The following is a 26,931-nucleotide window of genomic DNA, read 5'->3' as shown; positions in this document are numbered from 1 at the left end:
TCAAACGTGATGATGCCGCCTCACCACACATTTTCTGGTGGCCCTGAACGGAGTTGTTATAGACAAGTACGGGAGCGCAGCTAAAATGGCTCAATTAGCGGCACTACATTAGCTAGCTGACTACTGTAGCTAGCTAGCTGACTGCTGTAGCTAGCTAGCTAGCTTCTCTACAACAATTTGATGCAGTCAAGAAAGATACTACCAGATGGTATGATAGACAAACTTGTTGCTGTCATAGGTTCTAACTAGTGCAAGTCAGTTTGGCTACTTTGTCTCTCTTTCCCTCTGTCCCACACAGAGACTGTCACACACACACCGGCTCCTCTCCTCTCTCTCTCTTTACCTCTGTCCCACACACAGACTGTCCCACACACAGACTGTCCCACACGCGCCCAGCAGGCACTGCACCAGTGCTCTCCAGAGTTACATGAGCAAGTCTCCATTGAAGTTTAAATAAACGTTTTTTCTTTCTTAAAACGCATCTATTTCGAGAATCCGGATTTCTTAAAATCTTGATATTATTTGAATAGTGAAATAATTTCAAATGCCCCCCCTGCCGCGGGTGAGTCGCTCCAGGCAGCAGAGGTGGACCCCCGGTCCAGCAGGGGGCCCCCGGCCGCGGGTCTCCCACATGGTTCCAGCAGAAGGTGTGTAACTCTCCACATGGTTCCAGCAGAAGGTGTGTAACTCTCCACATGGTTCCACCGGGCCCACGCCAGCAGGGTGAGTAACTCTCCACATGGTTCCAGCAGAAGGTGAGTAACTCTCCACATGGTTCCACCAGAAGGTAACTCTCCACATGGTTCCAGCAGAAGGTAACTCTCCACATGGTTCCAGCAGAAGGTAACTCTCCACATGGTTCCAGCAGAAGGTGAGTAACTCTCCACATGGTTCCAGCAGAAGGTGTGTAACTCTCCACATGGTTCCAGCAGAAGGTGAGTAACTCTCCACATGGTTCCAGCAGAAGGTGAGTAACTCTCCACATGGTTCCACCAGAAGGTAACTCTCCACATGGTTCCACCAGAAGGTAACTCTCCACATGGTTCCAGCAGAAGGTAACTCTCCACATGGTTCCAGCAGAAGGTAACTCTCCACATGGTTCCAGCAGAAGGTAACTCTCCACATGGTTCCAGCAGAAGGTGAGTAACTCTCCACATGGTTCCAGCAGAAGGTAACTCTCCACATGGTTCCAGCAGAAGGTGAGTAACTCTCCACATGGTTCCAGCAGAAGGTGTGTAACTCTCCACATGGTTCCAGCAGAAGGTGAGTAACTCTCCACATGGTTCCAGCAGAAGGTGAGTAACTCTCCACATGGTTCCACCAGAAGGTAACTCTCCACATGGTTCCACCAGAAGGTAACTCTCCACATGGTTCCAGCAGAAGGTAACTCTCCACATGGTTCCAGCAGAAGGTAACTCTCCACATGGTTCCAGCAGAAGGTGTGTAACTCTCCACATGGTTCCAGCAGAAGGTGTGTAACTCTCCACATGGTTCCAGCAGAAGGTGAGTAACTCTCCACATGGTTCCAGCAGAAGGTGTGTAACTCTCCACATGGTTCCAGCAGAAGGTGTGTAACTCTCCACATGGTTCCAGCAGAAGGTGAGTAACTCTCCACATGGTTCCAGCAGAAGGTGATTGAGCTGTTTCTGGTAAGTATCTCAGGGAGCATAGAGGGAGGGGAAATGTGGGAAAGATAAAGAGGGAGGAGACAGAGGGAGGGAGGGAGGGGGAGTCCACTTTGAGCAGGAGAGTCAGACAGAAGTAGGTTGAACCACAGTTTGGAGAGGATTATGGCTAGAGAGATACGGAGACAGAGAGAGAGTTACGGAGAGAGAGAGAGATAAAGAGGCCGACTCAGTAAGAGAGAGAGAGAGAGACATACGGAGACAGACACAGAGAGGGAAGGAGGGAGAGAGACATACGGACACATACACAGAGAGGGAAGGAGGGAGAGAGACACACAGAGAGGGAGGGAGAGAGACATACGGAGACAGACACAGAGAGGGAAGGAGGGAGAGAGACAGAGAGGGAGAGAGGGAGAAAGAGAGAGATATAGATTTGGAGACGGACAAAGAGGTGGCTGAAAGTGAGGTAGTGTGTGCGTCTGTTTTGTTTGGAGACATGGAGATGGAGCATCTGGGTGTGTGTGTTCCTAAACCAGAACAAGGAAACAGTCGGGTCCTAAAGGCTGCGCTGGCCGCGTGTGTGTGTTTCTGCATCGCTCTGCTGCTTGCTGTCATACTGGGTGAGTAGACACACTACTGTTTCACACAGAGTTACACACAACCTCTTTCCCTGAGTGAGTTTAGTCTTGGAAAAAGCTGGTGTTGCAGTAACTGGAGTGGTTGAGGGAGGTGTGTGTGTGTGTGTGTGTGTGTGTGTGTGTGTGTGTGTGTGTGTGTGTGTGTGTGTGTGTGTGTGTGTGTGTGTGTGTGTGTGTGTGTGTGTGTGTGTGTGTGTGTGTGTGTGTGTGTGTGTGTGTGTGTGTGTGTGTGTGTGTGTGTGTGTGTGTGTGTGTGTGTGTGTGTGTGAGGGTGGGGTAGAAGTGGTAACTATTATGTCCTTGTTGTTGTATGAAGCCAACATTTTTGTGGTGAAATGTTGTTTTAATGATATATGTTTCTGTAGATACAGTACACACACTCCTGTCTCTGGTCATGCAAGTGAATAGACAATGGCTATTTGATTTAATTTGGTTCTTTTTAAGGTGTGTGTGTGTGTGTGTGTGTGTGTGTGTGTGTGTGTGTGCGTGTGCGTGCATGTGTGTGTAAGCTATTTGGCATATGTGTTATTAAAATGGAGTCAGCTTTCTCCGTGACACTCAAACCGTAAACAGCTGATGACTGTGTGGGGGGGGATTTTCAGGGCATGGGGGACATCATACAGGGAAGCTGATGACTGTGTGGGGGGGGGGGGGATTTTCAGGGCATGGGGGACACCATACAGGGAAGGAGTGAGAGAGGGGTCAGGTGGTTGTGGGATTGTTTCAGGACATACTGTATATGTCTGTTTATGATTCTGTTTGGGTGGGTGGGGGGGGGGGTGTGTTGTAATCTTCATCAGGTCTCATCCTTTTCCTCAGTTTCCCAGAGAGCCAATCAGGATGTCTTCTGCTTAACTCCAGAATGTATTGAAGCAGGTAGGCCCCACCCACCTTACAGGAAATTGTTGCATGTAGAATGTTGCAATCAGCTTGTAATGTGTGTGTAGCTGGATCTATCCTCAGTAAGATGGACCAGGCTGTGTCTCCCTGTGATGACTTCTATGGGTTCTCCTGTGGTGGCTGGCTGAGAGACAACCCTATTCCTGAAGACTTCTCTTCATACGGCGTCTATCCTTGGTTACGCCAGCACGTTGATATCAAACTCAAAGGTGAGAGAGAGAGACGAGATGAGCCCATACACACTCTCATACCGTGACTACACTCCCCCCACCTCTAAATGTTGTCTGAGTTGTAGACTTGCTGGAGGCTCCGTCAGACTCAGATGAGATAGAAGCTGTCAGGAAGGCCAAGGTGTTCTACCGCTCCTGTATGGACGAAGGTAACCTACACACACACACACACACACACACACACACACACACACACACACACACACACACACACACACACACACACACACACACACACACACGAGGAAGCCGAGATGTTACATGAAAAACAAGTGCTATAGTGGTACAAAGTGTGTGTTTTTGTCTGTGTGTCTCTGTGTGTAGCTATATTGGAGAAAGTGGACAGTGGTCCTCTGTTGAAGCTTTTACAGCAGCCTGAGTTCCACTGGCCCGTCCTGGGGGAGGGGCTTGAGGGGGAGTGGCTCTGGTCACCGGGACGATGGGACCTGCTGCAGACATTGGCTCAGATTAGGAACCAACACAGCAAGAGTGTTCTGATTCGCTTATACATCGCCCCAGATGACAAGAACTCCACCAGCTACATAATTAAGGTGCCCCCTGACTAAATGTGTGTGTTTTCAGTTTGACTGTATAAACCAAGACAGCTCCCAGGCTTCTGTAAACATAGATAGCATTAACTTATTATCATGTAGTTGGACTAGGCCTTGTATAACTTACCATTCTGTATAAGGACCAAGCATGGTATATCATACACTGCATTTGAGGAACAATGGGAAAGTTATTCTGCTTTGAAAGTTGATCAACATGTAACCCCACTTTTAAGAAAATGGACAAGGCCTTGTAATAACGTATCGTTCTGTCTCTGTAGTTGGACCAGGCCTTGTAATAACGTATCTTTCTGTAGTCGGACCAGGCCTTGTAATGGGTTATTATTCTGTAGTCGGACCGGGCCTTGTAATAACGTATCGTTCTGTCTCTGTAGTTGGACCAGGCCTTGTAATGGGTTATTATTCTGTAGTCGGACCGGGCCTTGTAATAGGTTATTATTCTGTAGTCGGACCAGGCCTTGTAATAACGTATCGTTCTGTCTCTGTAGTTGGACCAGGCCTTGTAATGGGTTATTATTCTGTAGTCGGACCGGGCCTTGTAATAGGTTATTATTCTGTAGTCGGACCAGGCCTTGTAATGGGTTGTTATTCTGTAGTTGGACCAGGCCTTGTAATGGGTTGTTATTCTGTAGTTGGACCAGGCCTTGTAATGGGTTGTTATTCTGTAGTCGGACCAGGCCTTGTAATAACGTATCTTTCTGTAGTTGGACCAGGCCTTGTAATAACATATCGTTCTGTCTCTGTAGTCGGGCCAGGCCTTGTAATGGGTTGTTATTCTGTAGTTGGACCAGGCCTTGTAATGGGTTGTTATTCTGTAGTTGGACCAGGCCTTGTAATAGGTTATTATTCTGTAGTCGGACCAGGCCTTGTAATGGGTTGTTATTCTGTAGTTGGACCAGGCCTTGTAATAACGTATCTTTCTGTAGTTGGACCAGGCCTTGTAATAACATATCGTTCTGTCTCTGTAGTTGGACCAGGCCTTGTAATGGGTTATTATTCTGTAGTTGGACCAGGCCTTGTAATGGGTTATTATTCTGTAGTTGGACCAGGCCTTGTAATAACGTATCGTTCTGTCTCTGTAGTTGGACCAGGCCTTGTAATGGGTTATTATTCTGTAGTCGGACCAGGCCTTGTAATGGGTTATTATTCTGTAGTTGGACCAGGCCTTGTAATGGGTTATTATTCTGTAGTCGGACCAGGCCTTGTAATGGGTTATTATTCTGTAGTCGGACCAGGCCTTGTAATGGGTTATTATTCTGTAGTCGGACCAGGCCTTGTAATGGGTTATTATTCTGTAGTCGGACCAGGCCTTGTAATAACGTATCATTCTGTCTCTGTAGTTGGACCAGGCCTTGTAATGGGTTATTATTCTGTAGTTGGACCAGGCCTTGTAATAACGTATCTTTCTGTCTCTGTAGTTGGACCAGGCCTCTCTGTCTCTCTCCTCCAGAGAAGATTACATCACCAACACCACCAGCGCTCAGGCAGTAAGTCAATAAAAGCTTTCTTAAACTTTAATTGCATATTTATACGTTATGCTTCAACCGATAACGGTGCCCTGTAGAAATAAATTATTAATGTATAACATATGGATCTATGTCTACGTTTGTGTGTAGTATCGTAGTGCTCTCCTATGTTGATGTGTGTAGTATCGTAGTGCTCTCCTATGTTGATGTGTGCAGTATCGTAGTGCTCTCCTATGTTGATGTGTGTAGTATCGTAGTGCTCTCCTAAACCTCATGTTGATGTGTGTAGTATCGTAGTGCTCTCCTATGTTGATGTGTGTAGTATCGTAGTGCTCTCCTAACCCTCATGTTGATGTGTGTAGTATCGTAGTGCTCTCCTATGTTGATGTGTGTAGTATCGTAGTGCTCTCCTATGTTGATGTGTGCAGTATCGTAGTGCTCTCCTATGTTGATGTGTGCAGTATCGTAGTGCTCTCCTATGTTGATGTGTGTAGTACCGTAGTGCTCTCCTAACCCTCATGTTGATGTGTGCAGTATCGTAGTGCTCTCCTAACCCTCATGTTGATGTGTGTAGTATCGTAGTGCTCTCCTATGTTGATGTGTGTAGTACCGTAGTGCTCTCCTAACCCTCATGGTGGTGTGTGCAGTATCGTAGTGCTCTCCTATGTTGATGTGTGTAGTATCGTAGTGCTCTCCTATGTTGATGTGTGTAGTATCGTAGTGCTCTCCTAACCCTCATGTTGATGTGTGTAGTATCGTAGTGCTCTCCTAACCCTCATGGTGATGTGTGCAGTATCGTAGTGCTCTCCTAAACCTCATGTTGGTGTGTGTAGTATCGTAGTGCTCTCCTATGTTGATGTGTGTAGTATCGTAGTGCTCTCCTAAACCTCATGTTGATGTGTGCAGTATCGTAGTGCTCTCCTATGTTGATGTGTGTAGTACCGTAGTTCTCTCCTAACCCTCATGTTGATGTGTGTAGTATCGTAGTGCTCTCCTATGTTGATGTGTGTAGTATCGTAGTGCTCTCCTATGTTGATGTGTGCAGTATCGTAGTGCTCTCCTAAACCTCATGTTGATGTGTGCAGTATCGTAGTGCTCTCCTAACCCTCATGTTGATGTGTGCAGTATCGTAGTGCTCTCCTATGTTGATGTGTGTAGTATCGTAGTGCTCTCCTATGTTGATGTGTGCAGTATCGTAGTGCTCTCCTAACCCTCATGTTGATGTGTGTAGTATTGTAGTGCTCTCCTATGTTGATGTGTGTAGTATCGTAGTGCTCTCCTAACCCTCATGTTGATGTGTGCAGTATCGTAGTGCTCTCCTATGTTGATGTGTGTAGTATCGTAGTGCTCTCCTATGTTGATGTGTGTAGTATCGTAGTGCTCTCCTAACCCTCATGTTGATGTGTGCAGTATCGTAGTGCTCTCCTATGTTGATGTGTGTAGTATCGTAGTGCTCTCCTATGTTGATGTGTGCAGTATCGTAGTGCTCTCCTAACCCTCATGTTGATGTGTGTAGTATTGTAGTGCTCTCCTATGTTGATGTGTGTAGTATCGTAGTGCTCTCCTAACCCTCATGTTGATGTGTGTAGTATCGTAGTGCTCTCCTATGTTGATGTGTGTAGTATCGTAGTGCTCTCCTAACCCTCATGGTGATGTGTGTAGTATCGTAGTGCTCTCCTAACCCTCATGTTGGTGTGTGCAGTATCGTAGTGCTCTCCTAACCCTCATGGTGGTGTGTGCAGTATCGTAGTGCTCTCCTAACCCTCATGGTGGTGTGTGCAGTATCGTAGTGCTCTCCTAACCCTCATGGTGATGTGTGTAGTATCGTAGTGCTCTCCTAACCCTCAGTGTTGGATGTGTGCAGTATCGTAGTGCTCTCCTAACCCTCATGTTGATGTGTGCAGTATCGTAGTGCTCTCCTAACCCTCATGGTGGTGTGTCGGGCCCCAGTGATGGGCGTACGTGTGCTCTCCTATGTTGATGTGTGCAGTATCGTAGTGCTCTCCTAAACCTCATGGTGATGTGTGCAGTATCGTAGTGCTCTCCTAAACCTCATGGTGGTGTGTGTAGTATCGTAGTGCTCTCCTATGTTGATGTGTGTAGTATCGTAGTGCTCTCCTATGTTGATGTGTGCAGTATCGTAGTGCTCTCCTAACCCTCATGTTGATGTGTGCAGTATCGTAGTGCTCTCCTATGTTGGTGTGTGCAGTATTGTAGTGCTCTCCTAACCCTCATGGTGGTGTGTGTAGTATTGTAGTGCTCTCCTATGTTGATGTGTGTAGTATCGTAGTGCTCTCCTATGTTGATGTGTGTAGTATTGTAGTGCTCTCCTATGTTGATGTGTGTAGTATTGTAGTGCTCTCCTAACCCTCATGTTGATGTGTGCAGTATCGTAGTGCTCTCCTAACCCTCATGGTGGTGTGTGTAGTATTGTAGTGCTCTCCTAACCCTCATGGTGGTGTGTGTAGTATCGTAGTGCTCTCCTAACCCTCATGGTGGTGTGTGTAGTATCGTAGTGCTCTCCTATGTTGATGTGTGCAGTATCGTAGTGCTCTCCTAACCCTCATGTTGATGTGTGCAGTATCGTAGTGCTCTCCTATGTTGATGTGTGCAGTATCGTAGTGCTCTCCTAACCCTCATGTTGATGTGTGTAGTATCGTAGTGCTCTCCTAACCCTCATGTTGATGTGTGTAGTATCGTAGCGCTCTCCTAAACCTCATGGTGGTGTGTGTAGTATCGTAGTGCTCTCCTAACCCTCATGTTGATGTGTGCAGTATCGTAGTGCTCTCCTAAACCTCATGTTGATGTGTGCAGTATCGTAGTGCTCTCCTAACCCTCATGGTGGTGTGTGTAGTATTGTAGTGCTCTCCTAACCCTCATGGTGGTGTGTGTAGTATCGTAGTGCTCTCCTAAACCTCATGGTGGTGTGTGCAGTATTGTAGTGCTCTCCTAACCCTCATGTTGATGTGTGCAGTATCGTAGTGCTCTCCTAACCCTCATGGTGGTGTGTGTAGTATCGTAGTGCTCTCCTATGTTGATGTGTGTAGTATCGAAGTGCTCTCCTAACCCTCATGGTGATGTGTGTAGTATCGTAGTGCTCTCCTATGTTGATGTGTGCAGTATCGTAGTGCTCTCCTAACCCTCATGTTGATGTGTGCAGTATCGTAGTGCTCTCCTAACCCTCATGGTGGTGTGTGTAGTATCGAAGTGCTCTCCTAACCCTCATGGTGATGTGTGTAGTATCGTAGTGCTCTCCTAACCCTCATGGTGGTGTGTGTAGTATCGAAGTGCTCTCCTAACCCTCATGGTGGTGTGTGCAGTATCGTAGTGCTCTCCTAACCCTCATGGTGGTGTGTGTAGTATCGTAGTGCTCTCCTATGTTGATGTGTGCAGTATCGTAGTGCTCTCCTATGTTGATGTGTGCAGTATCGTAGTGCTCTCCTAAACCTCATGGTGATGTGTGCAGTATCGTAGTGCTCTCCTAAACCTCATGGTGGTGTGTGTAGTATCGTAGTGCTCTCCTATGTTGATGTGTGTAGTATCGTAGTGCTCTCCTATGTTGATGTGTGCAGTATCGTAGTGCTCTCCTAACCCTCATGTTGATGTGTGCAGTATCGTAGTGCTCTCCTATGTTGGTGTGTGCAGTATTGTAGTGCTCTCCTAACCCTCATGGTGGTGTGTGTAGTATTGTAGTGCTCTCCTATGTTGATGTGTGTAGTATCGTAGTGCACTCCTAACCCTCATGTTGATGTGTGCAGTATCGTAGTGCTCTCCTAACCCTCATGGTGGTGTGTGTAGTATTGTAGTGCTCTCCTAACCCTCATGGTGGTGTGTGTAGTATCGTAGTGCTCTCCTAACCCTCATGGTGGTGTGTGTAGTATCGTAGTGCTCTCCTATGTTGATGTGTGTAGTATCGTAGTGCTCTCCTAAACCTCATGGTGGTGTGTGTAGTATCGTAGTGCTCTCCTAACCCTCATGTTGATGTGTGCAGTATCGTAGTGCTCTCCTATGTTGATGTGTGCAGTATCGTAGTGCTCTCCTAAACCTCATGTTGATGTGTGCAGTATCGTAGTGCTCTCCTAACCCTCATGGTGGTGTGTGTAGTATCGTAGTGCTCTCCTAACCCTCATGTTGATGTGTGCAGTATCGTAGTGCTCTCCTAACCCTCATGGTGGTGTGTGTAGTATTGTAGTGCTCTCCTAACCCTCATGGTGGTGTGTGTAGTATCGTAGTGCTCTCCTAAACCTCATGGTGGTGTGTGCAGTATTGTAGTGCTCTCCTAACCCTCATGTTGATGTGTGCAGTTTCGTAGTGCTCTCCTAAACCTCATGGTGGTGTGTGCAGTATCGTAGTGCTCTCCTATGTTGATGTGTGCAGTATCGTAGTGCTCTCCTAACCCTCATGGTGGTGTGTGTAGTATCGTAGTGCTCTCCTATGTTGATGTGTGCAGTATCGTAGTGCTCTCCTATGTTGATGTGTGTAGTATCGTAGTGCTCTCCTAAACCTCATGGTGATGTGTGTAGTATCGTAGTGCTCTCCTAACCCTCATGTTGATGTGTGCAGTATTGTAGTGCTCTCCTATGTTGATGTGTGTAGTATCGTAGTGCTCTCCTAACCCTCATGTTGATGTGTGTAGTATCGTAGTGCTCTCCTAACCCTCATGGTGATGTGTGTAGTATTGTAGTGCTCTCCTAACCCTCATGTTGATGTGTGTAGTATTGTAGTGCTCTCCTAACCCTCATGTTGATGTGTGTAGTATTCTAGTGCTCTCCTAACCCTCATGTTGATGTGTGTAGTATCGTAGTGCTCTCCTATGTTGATGTGTGCAGTATCGTAGTGCTCTCCTAACCCTCATGGTGATGTGTGTAGTATCGTAGTGCTCTCCTAACCCTCATGTTGATGTGTGTAGTATTGTAGTGCTCTCCTAACCCTCATGGTGATGTGTGCAGTATTGTAGTGCTCTCCTATGTTGGTGTGTGCAGTATCGTAGTGCTCTCCTAAACCTCATGGTGGTGTGTGTAGTATCGTAGTGCTCTCCTATGTTGATGTGTGTAGTATCGTAGTGCTCTCCTAACCCTCATGTTGATGTGTGTAGTATTGTAGTGCTCTCCTATGTTGATGTGTGTAGTATCGTAGTGCTCTCCTATGTTGATGTGTAGTATCGTAGTGCTCTCCTATGTTGATGTGTGTAGTATCGAAGTGCTCTCCTAAACCTCATGGTGGTGTGTGTAGTATCGTAGTGCTCTCCTAACCCTCATGTTGATGTGTGCAGTATCGTAGTGCTCTCCTATGTTGATGTGTGTAGTATCGTAGTGCTCTCCTAACCCTCATGTTGATGTGTGTAGTATCGTAGTGCTCTCCTAACCCTCATGTTGATGTGTGTAGTATCGTAGTGCTCTCCTAACCCTCATGGTGGTGTGTGTAGTATCGTAGTGCTCTCCTAAACCTCATGTTGATGTGTGTAGTATCGTAGTGCTCTCCTATGTTGATGTGTGTAGTATCGTAGTGCTCTCCTATGTTGATGTGTGTAGTATCGTAGTGCTCTCCTAACCCTCATGGTGGTGTGTGTAGTATCGTAGTGCTCTCCTAAACCTCATGTTGATGTGTGTAGTATCGTAGTGCTCTCCTATGTTGATGTGTGTAGTATCGTAGTGCTCTCCTATGTTGATGTGTGTAGTATCGTAGTGCTCTCCTATGTTGATGTGTGTAGTATCTTAGTGCTCTCCTATGTTGATGTGTACAGTATCGTAGTGCTCTCCTATGTTGATGTGTGTAGTATCGTAGTGCTCTCCTAACCCTCATGTTGATGTGTGTAGTATCGTAGTGCTCTCCTATGTTGATGTGTGCAGTATCGTAGTGCTCTCCTAACCCTCATGTTGATGTGTGTAGTATCGTAGTGCTCTCCTATGTTGATGTGTGTAGTACCGTAGTGCTCTCCTAAACCTCATGGTGGTGTGTGTAGTATCGTAGTGCTCTCCTAACCCTCATGTTGATGTGTGCAGTATCGTAGTGCTCTCCTAACCCTCATGTTGATGTGTGCAGTATCGTAGTGCTCTCCTATGTTGATGTGTGTAGTATCGTAGTGCTCTCCTAAACCTCATGTTGATGTGTGCAGTATCGTAGTGCTCTCCTAACCCTCATGGTGGTGTGTGTAGTACCGTAGTGCTCTCCTAAACCTCATGGTGATGTGTGTAGTATCGTAGTGCTCTCCTATGTTGATGTGTGCAGTATCGAAGTGCTCTCCTAACCCTCATGGTGGTGTGTGTAGTATCGTAGTGCTCTCCTATGTTGATGTGTGCAGTATTGTAGTGCTCTCCTAAACCTCATGGTGGTGTGTGTAGTATCGTAGTGCTCTCCTAACCCTCATGGTGGTGTGTGTAGTATCGTAGTGCTCTCCTATGTTGATGTGTGCAGTATCGTAGTGCTCTCCTAACCCTCATGTTGATGTGTGCAGTATCGTAGTGCTCTCCTATGTTGATGTGTGCAGTATCGTAGTGCTCTCCTATGTTGATGTGTGTAGTATCGTAGTGCTCTCCTAACCCTCATGTTGATGTGTGTAGTATCGTAGTGCTCTCCTATGTTGATGTGTGCAGTATCGTAGTGCTCTCCTAACCCTCATGTTGGTGTGTGCAGTATCGTAGTGCTCTCCTATGTTGATGTGTGCAGTATCGTAGTGCTCTCCTATGTTGATGTGTGTAGTATCGTAGTGCTCTCCTAACCCTCATGGTGGTGTGTGTAGTATCGTAGTGCTCTCCTATGTTGATGTGTGCAGTATCGTAGTGCTCTCCTATGTTGATGTGTGTAGTATCGTAGTGCTCTCCTAACCCTCATGTTGATGTGTGTAGTATCGTAGTGCTCTCCTATGTTGATGTGTGCAGTATCGTAGTGCTCTCCTAACCCTCATGTTGGTGTGTGCAGTATCGTAGTGCTCTCCTATGTTGATGTGTGCAGTATCGTAGTGCTCTCCTATGTTGATGTGTGCAGTATCGTAGTGCTCTCCTATGTTGATGTGTGCAGTATCGAAGTGCTCTCCTAACCCTCATGGTGGTGTGTGTAGTATCGTAGTGCTCTCCTATGTTGATGTGTGCAGTATTGTAGTGCTCTCCTAAACCTCATGGTGGTGTGTGTAGTATCGTAGTGCTCTCCTAACCCTCATGGTGGTGTGTGCAGTATCGTAGTGCTCTCCTATGTTGATGTGTGCAGTATCGTAGTGCTCTCCTATGTTGATGTGTGCAGTATCGTAGTGCTCTCCTATGTTGATGTGTGCAGTATCGTAGTGCTCTCCTAACCCTCATGTTGATGTGTGCAGTATCGTAGTGCTCTCCTATGTTGATGTGTGCAGTATCGTAGTGCTCTCCTATGTTGATGTGTGTAGTATCGTAGTGCTCTCCTAACCCTCATGTTGGTGTGTGCAGTATCGTAGTGCTCTCCTATGTTGATGTGTGCAGTATCGTAGTGCTCTCCTATGTTGATGTGTGTAGTACCGTAGTGCTCTCCTAACCCTCATGTTGATGTGTGTAGTATCGTAGTGCTCTCCTATGTTGATGTGTGCAGTATCGTAGTGCTCTCCTATGTTGATGTGTGTAGTATTGTAGTGCTCTCCTAACCCTCATGGTGGTGTGTGCAGTATCGTAGTGCTCTCCTATGTTGATGTGTGTAGTATTGTAGTGCTCTCCTATGTTGATGTGTGTAGTACCGTAGTGCTCTCCTATGTTGATGTGTGCAGTATCGTAGTGCTCTCCTAACCCTCATGTTGATGTGTGCAGTATCGTAGTGCTCTCCTAACCCTCATGGTGGTGTGTGCAGTATCGTAGTGCTCTCCTAAACCTCATGTTGATGTGTGTAGTATTGTAGTGCTCTCCTAACCCTCATGGTGGTGTGTGTAGTATCGTAGTGCTCTCCTAACCCTCATGGTGGTGTGTGCAGTATCGTAGTGCTCTCCTATGTTGATGTGTGTAGTATCGTAGTGCTCTCCTAACCCTCATGTTGATGTGTGTAGTATCGTAGTGCTCTCCTATGTTGATGTGTGCAGTATCGTAGTGCTCTCCTATGTTGATGTGTGTAGTATCGTAGTGCTCTCCTAAACCTCATGGTGATGTGTGTAGTATCGTAGTGCTCTCCTAACCCTCATGTTGATGTGTGTAGTATCGTAGTGCTCTCCTAAACCTCATGTTGATGTGTGTAGTATCGTAGTGCTCTCCTATGTTGATGTGTGCAGTATCGTAGTGCTCTCCTAAACCTCATGGTGATGTGTGCAGTATCGTAGTGCTCTCCTAAACCTCATGTTGATGTGTGTAGTATCGTAGTGCTCTCCTATGTTGATCTGTGCAGTATCGTAGTGCTCTCCTAAACCTCATGGTGATGTGTGCAGTATCGTAGTGCTCTCCTAACCCTCATGTTGATGTGTGTAGTATTGTAGTGCTCTCCTAACCCTCATGGTGGTGTGTGTAGTATCGTAGTGCTCTCCTAACCCTCATGGTGATGTGTGCAGTATCGTAGTGCTCTCCTAAACCTCATGGTTATGTGTGTAGTATTGTAGTGCTCTCCTAAACCTCATGTTGATGTGTGTAGTATCGTAGTGCTCTCCTATGTTGATGTGTGCAGTATCGTAGTGCTCTCCTAACCCTCATGTTGATGTGTGCAGTATCGTAGTGCTCTCCTAAACCTCATGGTGGTGTGTGCAGTATCGTAGTGCTCTCCTAACCCTCATGTTGATGTGTGTAGTATCGTAGTGCTCTCCTAACCCTCATGGTGATGTGTGCAGTATCGTAGTGCTCTCCTAAACCTCATGGTGATGTGTGTAGTATTGTAGTGCTCTCCTAACCCTCATGTTGATGTGTGTAGTATTGTAGTGCTCTCCTATGTTGATGTGTGCAGTATCGTAGTGCTCTCCTAACCCTCATGTTGATGTGTGTAGTATTGTAGTGCTCTCCTATGTTGATGTGTGTAGTATCGAAGTGCTCTCCTATGTTGATGTGTGCAGTATCGAAGTGCTCTCCTAAACCTCATGTTGATGTGTGCAGTATCGTAGTGCTCTCCTATGGTGATGTGTGCAGTATCGTAGTGCTCTCCTAACCCTCATGGTGATGTGTGCAGTATCGTAGTGCTCTCCTAACCCTCATGGTGATGTGTGCAGTATCGTAGTGCTCTCCTATGTTGATGTGTGTAGTACCGTAGTGCTCTCCTAACCCTCATGGTGATGTGTGCAGTATCGTAGTGCTCTCCTATGTTGATGTGTGCAGTATCGAAGTGCTCTCCTATGTTGATGTGTGCAGTATCGTAGTGCTCTCCTAACCCTCATGTTGATGTGTGCAGTATTGTAGTGCTCTCCTAACCCTCATGGTGATGTGTGCAGTATCGTAGTGCTCTCCTAAACCTCATGGTGATGTGTGTAGTATTGTAGTGCTCTCCTAAACCTCATGTTGATGTGTGTAGTATCGTAGTGCTCTCCTATGTTGATGTGTGCAGCATCGTAGTGCTCTCCTAAACCTCATGTTGGTGTGTGTAGTATCGTAGTGCTCTCCTATGTTGATGTGTGTAGTATCGTAGTGCTCTCCTATGTTGATGTGTGCAGTATCGTAGTGCTCTCCTAACCCTCATGGTGGTGTGTGCAGTATCGTAGTGCTCTCCTAACCCTCATGTTGATGTGTGCAGTATCGTAGTGCTCTCCTAAACCTCATGGTGGTGTGTGCAGTATCGTAGTGCTCTCCTAACCCTCATGTTGATGTGTGCAGTATTGTAGTGCTCTCCTATGTTGATGTGTGTAGTATCGTAGTGCTCTCCTATGTTGATGTGTGCAGTATCGAAGTGCTCTCCTAAACCTCATGTTGATGTGTGCAGTATCGTAGTGCTCTCCTATGGTGATGTGTGCAGTATCGTAGTGCTCTCCTAACCCTCATGTTGATGTGTGCAGTATCGTAGTGCTCTCCTAACCCTCATGTTGATGTGTGCAGTATCGTAGTGCTCTCCTAAACCTCATGGTGGTGTGTGCAGTATCGTAGTGCTCTCCTATGTTGATGTGTGCAGTATCGAAGTGCTCTCCTATGTTGATGTGTGCAGTATCGTAGTGCTCTCCTAACCCTCATGGTGATGTGTGCAGTATCGTAGTGCTCTCCTATGTTGATGTGTGCAGTATCGAAGTGCTCTCCTATGTTGATGTGTGCAGTATCGTAGTGCTCTCCTATGTTGATGTGTGCAGTATCGTAGTGCTCTCCTAACCCTCATGTTGATGTGTGTAGTATCGTAGTGCTCTCCTATGTTGATGTGTGTAGTATCGTAGTGCTCTCCTAACCCTCATGGTGATGTGTGCAGTATCGTAGTGCTCTCCTAAACCTCATGGTGGACGTAGCTGTGATGTTAGGAGCTCCACTGGAAGCAGCTGAGATTCAGATGAGTGAAGCACTGGCCTTTGAGACCAAACTGGCTCAGGTGGGTGTGTCTAAGTGTGTGTGTGTGTGTGTGTGTGTGTGTGTGTGTGTGTGTGTGTGTGTGTGTGTGTGTGTGTGTGTGTGTGTGTGTGTGTGTGTGTGTGTGTGTGTGTGTGTGTGTGTGTGTGTGTGTGTGTCTATACTGTGTGAGTGTGTGTGTGTGTGTGTGTGTGTGTGTGTGTGTGTGTGTGTGTGTGTGTGTGTGTGTGTGTGTGTGTGTGTTTTATATGTTGTGACTGCTTTTATTCTTTGTAGATTGTGATTCCATTTGAGAACCGGACCAGTGAGAACATGTACAACAGATACACCATCTCCCGTCTCCACCGCTCCATACCACAGGTACACCATCTCCCGTCTCCACCGCTCCATACCCCAGGTACCCATCCTCTATCTCTCTCCACTGCTCCATACCACAGGTACCCATCCTCTATCTCTCCACCGCTCCATACCCCAGGTACCCATCCTCTATCTCTCCACCGCTCCATACCACAGGTACCCATCCTCTATCTCTCCACCGCTCCATACCCCAGGTACCCATCCTCTATCTCTCCACCGCTCCATACCCCAGGTACCCATCCTCTATCTCTCCACTGCTCCATACCCCAGGTACCCATCCTCTATCTCTCCACCGCTCCATACCACAGGTACCCATCCTCTATCTCTCCACCGCTCCATACCCCAGGTACCCATCCTCTATCTCTCCACCGCTCCATACCACAGGTACCCATCCTCTATCTCTCCACCGCTCCATACCCCAGGTACCCATCCTCTATCTCTCCACCGCTCCATACCCCAGGTACCCATCCTCTATCTCTCCACCGCTCCATACCACAGGTACCCATCCTCTATCTCTCTCCACCGCTCCATACCCCAGGTACCCATCCTCTATCTCTCCACCGCTCCATACCCCAGGTACCCATCCTCTATCTCTCCACCGCTCCATACCACAGGTACCCATCCTCTATCTCTCCACCGCTCCATACCACAGGTACCCATCCTCTATCTCTCCACCGCTCCATACCACAGGTACCCATCCTCTATCTCTCCACCGCTCCATACCCCAGGTACCCATCCTCTATCTCTCCACCGCTCCATACCACAGGTACCCATCCTCTATCTCTCCACCGCTCCATACCCCAGGTACCCATCCTCTATCTCTCCACCGCTCCATACCCCAGGTACCCATCCTCTATCTCTCCACCGCTCCATACCCCAGGTACCCATCCTCTATCTCTCCACCGCTCCATACCCCAGGTACCCATCCTCTATCTCTCCACCGCTCCATACCCCAGGTACCCATCCTCTATCTCTCCACCGCTCCATACCACAGGTACCCATCCTCTATCTCTCCACCGCTCCATACCCCAGGTACCCATCCTCTATCTCTCCACCGCTCCATACCCCAGGTACCCATCCTCTATCTCTCCACCGCTCCATACCACAGGTACCCATCCTCTATCTCTCCACCGCTCCATACCCCAGGTACCCATCCTCTATCTCTCTCCACCGCTCCATACCCCAGGTACCCATCCTCTATCTCTCCACCGCTCCATACCCCAGGTACCCATCCTCTATCTCTCTCCACCGCTCCATACCACAGGTACCCATCCTCTATCTCTCCACCGCTCCATACCACAGGTACCCATCCTCTATCTCTCCACCGCTCCATACCCCAGGTACCCATCCTCTATCTCTCCACCGCTCCATACCACAGGTACCCATCCTCTATCTCTCCACCGCTCCATACCACAGGTACCCATCCTCTATCTCTCCACCGCTCCATACCCCAGGTACCCATCCTCTATCTCTCCACCGCTCCATACCACAGGTACCCATCCTCTATCTCTCCACCGCTCCATACCACAGGTACCCATCCTCTATCTCTCCACCGCTCCATACCCCAGGTACCCATCCTCTATCTCTCCACCGCTCCATACCCCAGGTACCCATCCTCTATCTCTCTCCACCGCTCCATACCACAGGTACCCATCCTCTATCTCTCTCCACCGCTCCATACCCCAGGTACCCATCCTCTATCTCTCCACCGCTCCATACCACAGGTACCCATCCTCTATCTCTCTCCACCGCTCCATACCACAGGTACCCATCCTCTATCTCTCCACCGCTCCATACCCCAGGTACCCATCCTCTATCTCTCCACCGCTCCATACCCCAGGTACCCATCCTCTATCTCTCTCCACTGCTCCATACCACAGGTACCCATCCTCTATCTCTCTCCACCGCTCCATACCACAGGTACCCATCCTCTATCTCTCCACCGCTCCATACCACAGGTACCCATCCTCTATCTCTCCACCGCTCCATACCCCAGGTACCCATCCTCTATCTCTCCACCGCTCCATACCCCAGGTACCCATCCTCTATCTCTCCACCGCTCCATACCCCAGGTACCCATCCTCTATCTCTCTCCACCGCTCCATACCCCAGGTACCCATCCTCTATCTCTCCACCGCTCCATACCCCAGGTACCCATCCTCTATCTCTCTCCACTGCTCCATACCCCAGGTACCCATCCTCTATCTCTCCACCGCTCCATACCCCAGGTACCCATCCTCTATCTCTCCACCGCTCCATACCCCAGGTACCCATCCTCTATCTCTCTCCACCGCTCCATACCACAGGTACCCATCCTCTATCTCTCCACCGCTCCATACCCCAGGTACCCATCCTCTATCTCTCCACCGCTCCATACCCCAGGTACCCATCCTCTATCTCTCCACCGCTCCATACCACAGGTACCCATCCTCTATCTCTCCACCGCTCCATACCCCAGGTACCCATCCTCTATCTCTCCACCGCTCCATACCCCAGGTACCCATCCTCTATCTCTCCACCGCTCCATACCACAGGTACCCATCCTCTATCTCTCCACCGCTCCATACCACAGGTACCCATCCTCTATCTCTCCACCGCTCCATACCCCAGGTACCCATCCTCTATCTCTCCACCGCTCCATACCACAGGTACCCATCCTCTATCTCTCTCCACCGCTCCATACCACAGGTACCCATCCTCTATCTCTCCACCGCTCCATACCACAGGTACCCATCCTCTATCTCTCTCCACCGCTTCATACCCCAGGTACCCATCCTCTATCTCTCCACCGCTCCATACCCCAGGTACCCATCCTCTATCTCTCCACCGCTCCATACCACAGGTACCCATCCTCTATCTCTCCACCGCTCCATACCACAGGTACCCATCCTCTATCTCTCCACCGCTCCATACCCCAGGTACCCATCCTCTATCTCTCCACCGCTCCATACCCCAGGTACCCATCCTCTATCTCTCTCCACCGCTCCATACCACAGGTACCCATCCTCTATCTCTCTCCACCGCTTCATACCCCAGGTACCCATCCTCTATCTCTCCACCGCTCCATACCACAGGTACCCATCCTCTATCTCTCCACCGCTCCATACCACAGGTACCCATCCTCTATCTCTCCACCGCTCCATACCACAGGTACCCATCCTCTATCTCTCCACCGCTCCATACCACAGGTACCCATCCTCTATCTCTCTCCACCGCTCCATACCACAGGTACCCATCCTCTATCTCTCCACCGCTCCATACCCCAGGTACCCATCCTCTATCTCTCCACCGCTCCATACCACAGGTACCCATCCTCTATCTCTCCACCGCTCCATACCCCAGGTACCCATCCTCTATCTCTCCACCGCTCCATACCCCAGGTACCCATCCTCTATCTCTCCACCGCTCCATACCCCAGGTACCCATCCTCTATCTCTCCACCGCTCCATACCCCAGGTACCCATCCTCTATCTCTCCACCGCTCCATACCACAGGTACCCATCCTCTATCTCTCATGTGTGAGTCGAACAGTTTCTCACTCTCCCTCTGTGTGTGTGTGTGTGTGTGTGTGTGTGTGTGTGTGTGTGTGTGTGTGTGTGTGTGTGTGTGTGTGTGTGTGTGTGTAGTTTGACTGGTTGTCCTTTGTGAAGTCAGTAGTAGAGTCGAAAGGAGAAGGTATTTCTGTCCACTCGTCTGAGCCAGTGATCGTCCGTGTCCCCACCTACTTCAAAAAGCTGTTTAAACTCCTCAACGCCACTGAACCCAGGTACACACACACACACACACACACACACACACACACACACACACACAGTATAGGACAGTTAGTCACTATGTCATGTGGTTTCTATATTGTTGCTATAGGACAGTTAGTAGCTATGTCATATGGTTTCTATAGGACAGTTAGTAGCTATGTCATATGGTGTCTATAGGACAGTTAGTAACTATGTCATGTGGTTTCTATAGGACAGTTAGTAACTATGTCATGTGGTTTCTATAGGACAGTTAGTAACTATGTCATGTGGTTTCTATATTGTTGCTATATGGACAGTTAGTAACTATGTCATGTGGTTTATATAGGACAGTTAGTAACTATGTCATATGGTTTCTATATTGTTGCTATATGGACAGTTAGTAACTATGTCATGTGATTTCTATAGGACAGTTATGTAACTATGTCATATGGTTTCTATAGGACAGTTAGTAACTATGTCATGGGCAATGGTTTATATAGGACAGTTAGTAACTATGTCATATGGTTTATATAGGACAGTTAGTAACTATGTCATGGGCATGGCGTTGTACTATGCAGGGCAGGCGGACGTTAGTAACTATGTCATGTGGTTTCTATAGGACAGTTAGTCACTATGTCATATGGTTTCTATAGGACAGTTAGTAACTATGTCATGTGGTTTCTATAGGACAGTTATTAACTATGTCATATGGATTCTATAGGACAGTTAGTAACTATGTCATGTGGTTTCTATAGGACAGTTATTAACTATGTTATATGGTTTCTATATGGTTTATATAGGACAATTAGTAACTATGTCACATGGTGTCTAAAGGACAGTTTGTAACTATGTCTTATGGTTTCTATAGGACAGTTAGTAACTATGTCATGTGGTTTCTATAGGACAGTTAGTAACTATGTCTTATGGTTTCTATAGGACAGTTAGTAACTATGTCATGTGGTTTCTATAGGACAGTTAGTAACTATGTCATATGGTTTCTATAGGACAGTTAGTAACTATGTCATGTGGTTTCTATATGGTTTCTATAGGACAGTTAGTAACTATGTCGTGTGGTTTCTATAGGACAGTTAGTAACTATGTCATATGGTTTCTATAGGACAGTTAGTAACTATGTCGTATGGTTTCTATAGGACAGTTAGTAACTATGTCATGTGGTTTCTATATGACAGTTAGTAACTATGTGATGTGGTTTCTATAGGACAGTTAGTAACTATGTCATATGGTGTCTATAGGACAGTTAGTAACTATGTCATGTGGTTTCTATATGGTTTCTATAGGACAGTTAGTAACTATGTCATGTGGTTTCTATATGGTTTCTATAGGACAGTTAGTAACTATGTCATGTGGTTTCTATAGGACAGTTAGTAACTATGTCAGATGGTTTCTATAGGACAGTTACTAACTATGTCATGTGGTTTCTATATGGTTTCTATAGGACAGTTAGTAACTATGTCATATGGTTTCTATAGACAGTTAGTAACTATGTCATGTGGTTTCTATATGGTTTCTATAGGACAGTTAGTAACTATGTCATGTGTTTTCTATAGGACAGTTAGTAACTATGTCATATGGTTTATAGAGGACAGTTATTAACTATGTCATATGGTTTATAGAGGACAATTAGTAACTATGTCATATGGTTTCTATAGGACAGTTAGCAACTATGTCATGTGGTTTCTATATGGTTTCTATAGGACAGTTAGTAACTCTGTCATGTGGTTTCTATATGGTTTCTATAGGACAGTTAGTAACTATGTCATATGGTTTCTATAGGACAGTTAGTAACTATGTCATATGGTTTCTATAGGACAGTTAGTAACTATGTCATGTGGTTTCTATATGGTTTCTATAGGACAGTTAGTAACTATGTCATATGGTTTCTATAGGACAGTTAGTAACTATGTCATGTGGTTTCTATATGACAGCTAGTAAATATGTCATGTGGTTTCTATAGGACAGTTAGTAACTATTTCATATGGTTTCTATATGACAGTTAGTAACTATGTAATGTGGCTTCTATAGGACAGTTAGTAACTATGTCATGTGGTTTCTATATGACAGTTAGTAACTATGTCATATGGTTTCTATAGGACAGTTACTAACTATGTCATGTGGTTTCTATATGGTTTCTATAGGACAGTTATTAACTATGTCATATGGTTTCTATATGACAGTTAGTAACTATGTAATGTGGCTTCTATAGGACAGTTAGTAACTATGTCATGTGGTTTCTATATGACAGTTAGTAACTATGTCATGTGGTTTCTATATGACAGTTAGTAACTATTTCATATGGTTTCTGTAGGACAGTTAGTAACTATGTTATATGGTTTCTATAGGACAGTTAGTAACTATGTCATGTGGTTTCTATAGGACAGTTAGTAACTATGTCATATGGTTTCTATAGACAGTTAGTAACTATGTCATGTGGTTTTTATAGGACAGTTAGTAACTATGTCATATGGTTTCTATAGACAGTAACTATGTCATGTGGTTTCTATATGGTTTCTATAGGACAGTTAGTAACTATGTCATGTGTTTTCTATAGGACAGTTAGTAACTATGTCATATGGTTTATAGAGGACAGTTAGTAACTATGTCATATGGTTTCTATAGGACAGTTAGTAACTATGTCATATGGTTTCTATATGGTTTCTGTAGGACAGTTAGTAACTATATCATGTGGTTTCTATATGGTTTCTATAGGACAGTTAGTAACTATGTCATGTGGTTTCTATATGACAGTTAGTAACTATGTCATGTGGTTTCTATAGGACAGTTAGTAACTATGTCATGTGGTTTCTATAGGACAGTTAGTAACTATGTCATGTGGTTTCTATATGGTTTCTATAGGACAGTTAGTTACTATGTCATATGGTTTCTATAGGACAGTTAGTAACTATGTCATATGGTTTCTATAGGACAGTTATTAACTACGTCATATGGTTTATATAGGACAGTTAGTAACTATGTCATATGGTTTCTATAGGACAGTTAGTAACTATGTCATGTGTTTTCTATAGGACAGTTAGTAACTATGTCATATGGTTTATAGAGGACAGTTAGTAACTATGTCATATGGTTTATAGAGGACAATTAGTAACTATGTGATGTGGTTTCTATAGGACAGTTAGTAACTATGGCATGTGGTTTTTATATGGTTTCTATAGGACAGGTTGTAACTATGTCATGTGGTTTCTATAGGACAGTTAGTAACTATGTCATATGGTTTCTATAGACAGTTAGTAACTATGCCATGTGGTTTCTATAGGACAGTTAGTAACTATGTCATGTGGTTTTTATAGGACAGTTAGTAACTATGTCATATGGTTTCTATAGACAGTTAGTAACTATGTCATGTGGTTTCTATATGGTTTCTATAGGACAGTTAGTAACTATGTCATGTGTTTTCTATAGGACAGTTAGTAACTATGTCATGTGGTTTCTATATGGTTTCTATAGGACAATTAGTAACTATGTCATATGGTTTCTATAGGACAGTTAGTAACTATGTCATATGGTTTCTATATGGTTTCTGTAGGACAGTTAGTAACTATGTCATGTGGTTTCTATATGGTTTCTATAGGACAGTTAATAACTATGTCATGTGGTTTCTATATGGTTTCTATAGGACAGTTAGTAACTATGTCATGTGGTTTCTATATGGTTTCTATAGGACAGTTAGTAACTATGTCATGTGGTTTCTATATGACAGTTAGTAACTATGTCATGTGGTTTCTATAGGACAGTTAGTAACTATGTCATGTGGTTTCTATATGGTTTCTATAGGACAGTTAGTAACTATGTCATGTGGTTTCTATAGGACAGTTAGTAACTATGTCATGTGGTTTCTATATGGTTTCTATAGGACAGTTAGTTACTATGTCATATGGTTTCTATAGGACAGTTAGTAACTATGTCATATGGTTTCTATAGGACAGTTATTAACTATGTCATATGGTTTATATAGGACAGTTAGTAACTATGTCATATGGTTTCTATAGGACAGTTAGTAACTATGTCATGTGTTTTCTATAGGACAGTTAGTAACTATGTCATATGGTTTATAGAGGACAGTTAGTAACTATGTCATATGGTTTATAGAGGACAATTAGTAACTATGTCATATGGTTTCTATAGGACAGTTAGTAACTGTCATATGGTTTCTATATGGTTTCTGTAGGACAGTTAGTAACTATGTCATGTGGTTTCTATATGGTTTCTATAGGACAGTTAATAACTATGTCGTGTGGTTTCTATATGGTTTCTATAGGACAGTTAGTAACTATGTCATGTGGTTTCTATATGGTTTCTATAGGACAGTTAGTAACTATGTCATGTGGTTTCTATATTGTTTCTATAGGACAGTTAATAACTATGTCATATGGTTTCTATAGGACAGTTAGTAACTATGTCATATGGTTTCTATAGGACAGTTAGTAACTATGTCATGTGGTTTCTATATGGTTTCTATAGGACAGTTAATAACTATGTCGTATGGTTTCTATATGGTTTCTATAGGACAGTTAGTAACTATGTCATGTGGTTTCTATATGGTTTCTATAGGACAGTTAGTTACTATGTCATATGGTTTCTATAGGACAGTTAGTAACTATGTCATATGGTTTCTATAGGACAGTTATTAACTATGTCATATGGTTTATATAGGAAAGTTAGTAACTATGTCATATGGTTTCTATAGGACAGTTAGTAACTATGTCATGTGTTTTCTATAGGACAGTTAGTAACTATGTCATATGGTTTCTATAGGACAGTTATTAACTATGTCATATGGTTTCTATAGGACAGTTAGTAACTATGTCATGTGGTTTCTATAGGACAGTTAGTAACTATGTCATATGGTTTCTATATGGTTTCTGTAGGACAGTTAGTAACTATGTCATGTGGTTTCTATATGGTTTCTATAGGACAGTTAGTAACTATGTTATGTGGTTTCTATATGGTTTCTATAGGACAGTTAGTAACTATGTCATGTGGTTTCTATATGGTTTCTATAGGACAGTTAGTAACTATGTCATGTGGTTTCTATATGGTTTTTATAGGACAGTTAGTAACTATGTCATGTGGTTTCTATGTGGTTTCTATAGGACAGTTAGTAACTATGTCATGTGGTTTCTATATGGTCAGTTAGTAACTATGTCATGTGGTTTCTATATGGTTTCTATATGGTCAGTTAGTAACTATGTCATGTGGTTTCTATATGGTTTCTATAGGACAGTTAGTAACTATGTCATGTGGTTTCTATATGGTTTCTATATGGTTTCTATATGGTCAGTTAGTAACTATGTCATGTGGTTTCTATATGGTTTCTGTAGGACAGTTAGTAACTATGTCATGTGGTTTCTATATGGTTTCTATAGGACAGTTAGTAACTATGTCATGTGGTTTCTATATGGTTTCTATATGGTTTCTATATGGTCAGTTAGTAACTATGTCATGTGGTTTCTATATGGTTTCTGTAGGACAGTTAGTAACTATGTCATGTGGTTTCTATGTGGTTTCTATAGGACAGTTAGTAACTATGTCATATGGTTTCTATAGGACAGTTAGTAACTATGTCATGTGGTTTCTATATGGTCAGTTAGTAACTATGTCATGTGGTTTCTATATGGTTTCTATAGGACAGTTAGTAACTATGTCATGTGGTTTCTATAGGACAGTTAGTAAATATGTCATATGGTTTCTATAGGACAGTTAGTAACTATGTCATATGGTTTCTATAGGACAGTTAGTAACTATGTCATATGGTTTATAGAGGACAGTTAGTAACTATGTCATCTGGTTTCTATAGGACAGTTAGTAACTATGTCATCTGGTTTCTATAGGACAGTTAGTAACTATGTCATCTGGTTTCTATAGGACAGTTAGTAACTATGTCATGTGGTTTCTATGTGGTTTCTATAGGACAGTTAGTAACTATGTCATGTGGTTTCTATAGGACAGTTAGTAACTATGTCATGTGGTTTCTATGTGGTTTCTATAGGACAGTTAGTAACTATGTCATGTGGAGGACAGTGTTCTCCAGGATCACAGCTCTCAGCCGACGCTTCTTGTACAGATATCTGGACTTCACACGGGTCTGTTCAACACACGCTCACTTTTCAACCCTTTCCAAGCACATACACCATCACTCACACACTCATAAATCAGTTTTGACCGGTGTATTTTTAGGTAACCACAGGAACGACCTCCCTGACCCCTCGTTGGGATAAGTGTGTTAACTACGTAGAGAACACTCTGGTCTACGCAACCGGACGTCTCTTCATCAACACACACTTCCAGGAGGACAAGAAACACATGGTGGGTGTGGTTCTGTGTGTGTGGTTCTGTGTGTGTGGTTCTGTGTGTGTGGTTCTGTGTGTGTGGTTCTGTGTGTGTGGTTCTGTGGGTGTGGTTCTGTGTGTGTGGTTCTGTGTGTGTGGTTCTGTGTGTGTGGTTCTGTGTGTGTGTGGTTCTGTGTGTGTGTGTGGTTCTGTGTGTGTGTGTTTCTGTGTGTGTGTGTGGTTCTGTGGTTGTGTGTGTGTGTGTGTGTGTTTCTGTGTGTGTGTGTGGTTCTGTGGTTGTGTGTGTGTGTGTGTGTGTGGTTGGTTTGATCGGTGTGTGTGGTTGTGTGTGTGGTTGTGTGTGTGTGTGGTTCTGTGTGGGTTGGTTTGATCGGTGTGTGTGGTTGTGTGTGTGGTTGTGTGTGTGTGTGTGTGTGGGTTGGTTTGATCGGTGTGTGTGGTTGTGTGTGTGGTTGTGTGTGTGTGTGGTTCTGTGTGGGTTGGTTTGATCGGTGTGTGTGGTTGTGTGTGTGGTTGTGTGTGTGTGTGGTTCTGTGTGGGTTGGTTTGATCGGTGTGTGTGGTTGTGTGTGTGGTTGTGTGTGTGGTTGTGTGTGTGGTTGTGTGTGTGTGGTTGTGTGTGTGTGTGTGTGTGTGTGTGTGGGTTGTGTGTGTGTGTGGTTCTGTGTGTGTGTGTGTCTG

At 45.0% G+C, this 26,931-nt stretch overlaps 1 protein-coding gene across 4 annotated transcripts in view; it reads left to right on the top strand.

Moving 5' to 3' along the window:
* The first annotated feature begins 1,737 nt into the window (after nucleotides 1–1,737).
* The window catches only part of phex (phosphate regulating endopeptidase homolog, X-linked), a 33,583-nt gene continuing 8,389 nt past the window's right edge, over nucleotides 1,738–26,931 (top strand). For 2 of the 4 annotated variants that reach the window (XM_082970846.1, XM_082970847.1), the window contains exons 1-11: nucleotides 1,738–2,245; nucleotides 3,083–3,139; nucleotides 3,211–3,372; nucleotides 3,459–3,542; nucleotides 3,718–3,944; nucleotides 5,381–5,449; nucleotides 15,740–15,856; nucleotides 16,111–16,194; nucleotides 19,818–19,957; nucleotides 25,951–26,044; nucleotides 26,139–26,267. In XM_082970846.1, coding sequence (XP_082826972.1) covers nucleotides 2,122–2,245; nucleotides 3,083–3,139; nucleotides 3,211–3,372; nucleotides 3,459–3,542; nucleotides 3,718–3,944; nucleotides 5,381–5,449; nucleotides 15,740–15,856; nucleotides 16,111–16,194; nucleotides 19,818–19,957; nucleotides 25,951–26,044; nucleotides 26,139–26,267 — 1,287 coding nt within the window. In that variant the 5' untranslated portion in view covers nucleotides 1,738–2,121. The remainder of the gene's footprint in view (nucleotides 2,246–3,082; nucleotides 3,140–3,210; nucleotides 3,373–3,458; nucleotides 3,543–3,717; nucleotides 3,945–5,380; nucleotides 5,450–15,739; nucleotides 15,857–16,110; nucleotides 16,195–19,817; nucleotides 19,958–25,950; nucleotides 26,045–26,138; nucleotides 26,268–26,931) is intronic. The other 2 variants (XM_082970845.1, XM_082970844.1) reach the window with 1 other exon arrangement.

This window comes from Salmo salar, chromosome 29 (genome assembly GCF_965601325.2).
Source record: "Salmo salar chromosome 29, fSalSal1, whole genome shotgun sequence".
In the NCBI taxonomy this organism is placed as follows: domain Eukaryota; kingdom Metazoa; phylum Chordata; class Actinopteri; order Salmoniformes; family Salmonidae; genus Salmo; species Salmo salar.
Note: the sequence above shows the minus strand (reverse complement) of the source record. Positions and strands in the feature narration are given on the sequence as shown.